This window comes from Nanorana parkeri, unplaced genomic scaffold (genome assembly GCF_000935625.1).
Source record: "Nanorana parkeri isolate BGI_ZX_2015 unplaced genomic scaffold, ASM93562v1 scaffold1000, whole genome shotgun sequence".
NCBI lineage: Eukaryota > Metazoa > Chordata > Amphibia > Anura > Dicroglossidae > Nanorana > Nanorana parkeri.
The window spans coordinates 184470-186253 of record NW_017307268.1 but is presented as its reverse complement, the minus strand read 5'-3'; the positions used below and the strand labels follow the sequence as shown (position 1 = coordinate 186253).

The 1784-nt window shown below is 36.2% G+C and overlaps 1 protein-coding gene across 2 annotated transcripts in view; it reads right to left on the bottom strand.

Annotated features, from left to right (window-relative positions):
• The window catches only part of SLC5A7 (solute carrier family 5 member 7), a 37896-nt gene that overhangs the window by 23752 nt on the left and 12360 nt on the right, over positions 1 to 1784 (bottom strand). Inside the window, exons 1-2 of one of the 2 annotated variants that reach the window (XM_018567025.1) lie at positions 1267 to 1564; positions 384 to 640 (exon numbers count right to left, since the gene is read on the bottom strand). In XM_018567025.1, coding sequence (XP_018422527.1) covers positions 384 to 561 — 178 coding nt within the window. In that variant the 5' untranslated portion in view covers positions 562 to 640; positions 1267 to 1564. Of the gene's footprint in view, positions 1 to 383; positions 641 to 1266; positions 1565 to 1784 lie in introns of those variants that run through there. The other variant, XM_018567026.1, reaches the window with a different exon arrangement.

The following is a 1784-nucleotide window of genomic DNA, read 5'->3' as shown; positions in this document are numbered from 1 at the left end:
ATATATATAATTTTTTTTAGTTTCAGACAGTCTGTTTGGTATGTTAAAATAAATTATTTTTACTCAGTAGAAACCTTGTCCTTATGATGCATATTTCACATTCTTAAAGCATTTTTGTTTTATTTTTACACTAGCACAGCACCACAATGTTCCCTTTTAAACACCCAATCAATAAAAGTGTATTTCAACTGTTTACTCCTTTGATTTGATGTCTCCAGTGAAAAAATATTTTATGGACTTGCATAAAATTAACTCTTTAGTAAATTGTGCCCTTAATGGTCAGAAATGCCTATTTCCAGAAGCCAAAGTTAGCTAATATCTCACCGAAAGGTAAGTAATGTACAGAGCATGTAACAAGTTTAAGCAAAGGAATGTTTTCTTACCAGTCATAGTAAAAGCACCAACGAGCAGTCCAATGTCTCTGCCACCCACAATAATCCCTTCTCGAGGATCTCCATCTCCACGCAAGTTCTTAGTTCTCCAGGCTGCCCAGATACCAACAGACAGAATAGCCAAGTAAAACAAGATTATAGCAATCAGCCCCTCCACGTGGAAAGCCATCTTCTTCTAAAGCCCTGAATGGCTATTTCATTAATAACTCTGCTGAAGTGCAGCACATTCGTTCTCCACACATGTAGAACTGTGAATAAAAGAAGCATAGATTTCATGCACTTAAAATAAATTTGTTCCATTCATTGCTTTGCTAAAAAGTCACTGATGAATATCAACAAGTCAGTCACCTGTAGCCACATGCTCTGCTTGACTGATGTGATTTTCTCTATCATTCATTCAAGACAAGTAAAATAAATCCTATCCCCTTTTAATAGTGAATATCAGCAGGGAGCAATATTTTAACTGTGGTTATTTGCATATTACTTCATTCAAACCCCAGGAGCTGCTTTATGTATGCATCATTACATAAAAATACATACATGCAACTATATGATTATCCTCTTTCCACTCAGCACTTGGTTTATCTCTGTCTATTCCTATGAAGAATCATTTTATTTTATCAAAGTCTAGATTATACAGGGATCAGACTTTGTGATCAATATCTTACAGTATAAAATGATTATTCAAAATCTAGATAACATCTCAACTACATCATTATTATCATCCTAGAATAGCTAACTATATTGTTTTGGTGTTCACATTGTTTTATACACCCCTTTAGCAACTATAAAAGTTTGATCTATAGTCTTGATTAAAAAAATGACAAAGCAATAAAGAGAAAAAATTCAGATGATGCATTAGTATAGTACTTACATCACACAGGTTATCCCACACTGTTGGTTAAAGGCTCTAGAAAATAGCATCATCCACCTGCAGCCTTAGTGATACACGCTGTTTTCTTTCCTTGCTCCCCCTCTCACTGTACACACCCTGTTTCACAGGCAAGCACACAATCCCCCTGCTGCTTCTCTGCTCCACAATCCACTTCTCAGTGAAGTAAAACAAGAAATCCACCCCCTATGAGCTGCAGTCAGCTTCACTCTGTCAACTCATGCTGTCAAGAGTCCAGAGCAAAAATGCATCTTTTCTGTTTTAGTATTATAAATGCAATAGGTGAGTATGCACAGATGCAGATGAATGAAACCTAATGGTTTTAAAATCTTAAGGAAATGCTTAAAGTCATTGTTGTCTTGAATGTGTTTCGGCATTGGAACTGTCCTGGGTGCTGTTCTCTTTATTGGAAGTCTTAATCAAAGCATCTGGTTAGTTAAGGGGGTGGAAGCCAGAATAACAATAGTCTGTAAGTCTGACAGTAGAAACAGGCATGGAGC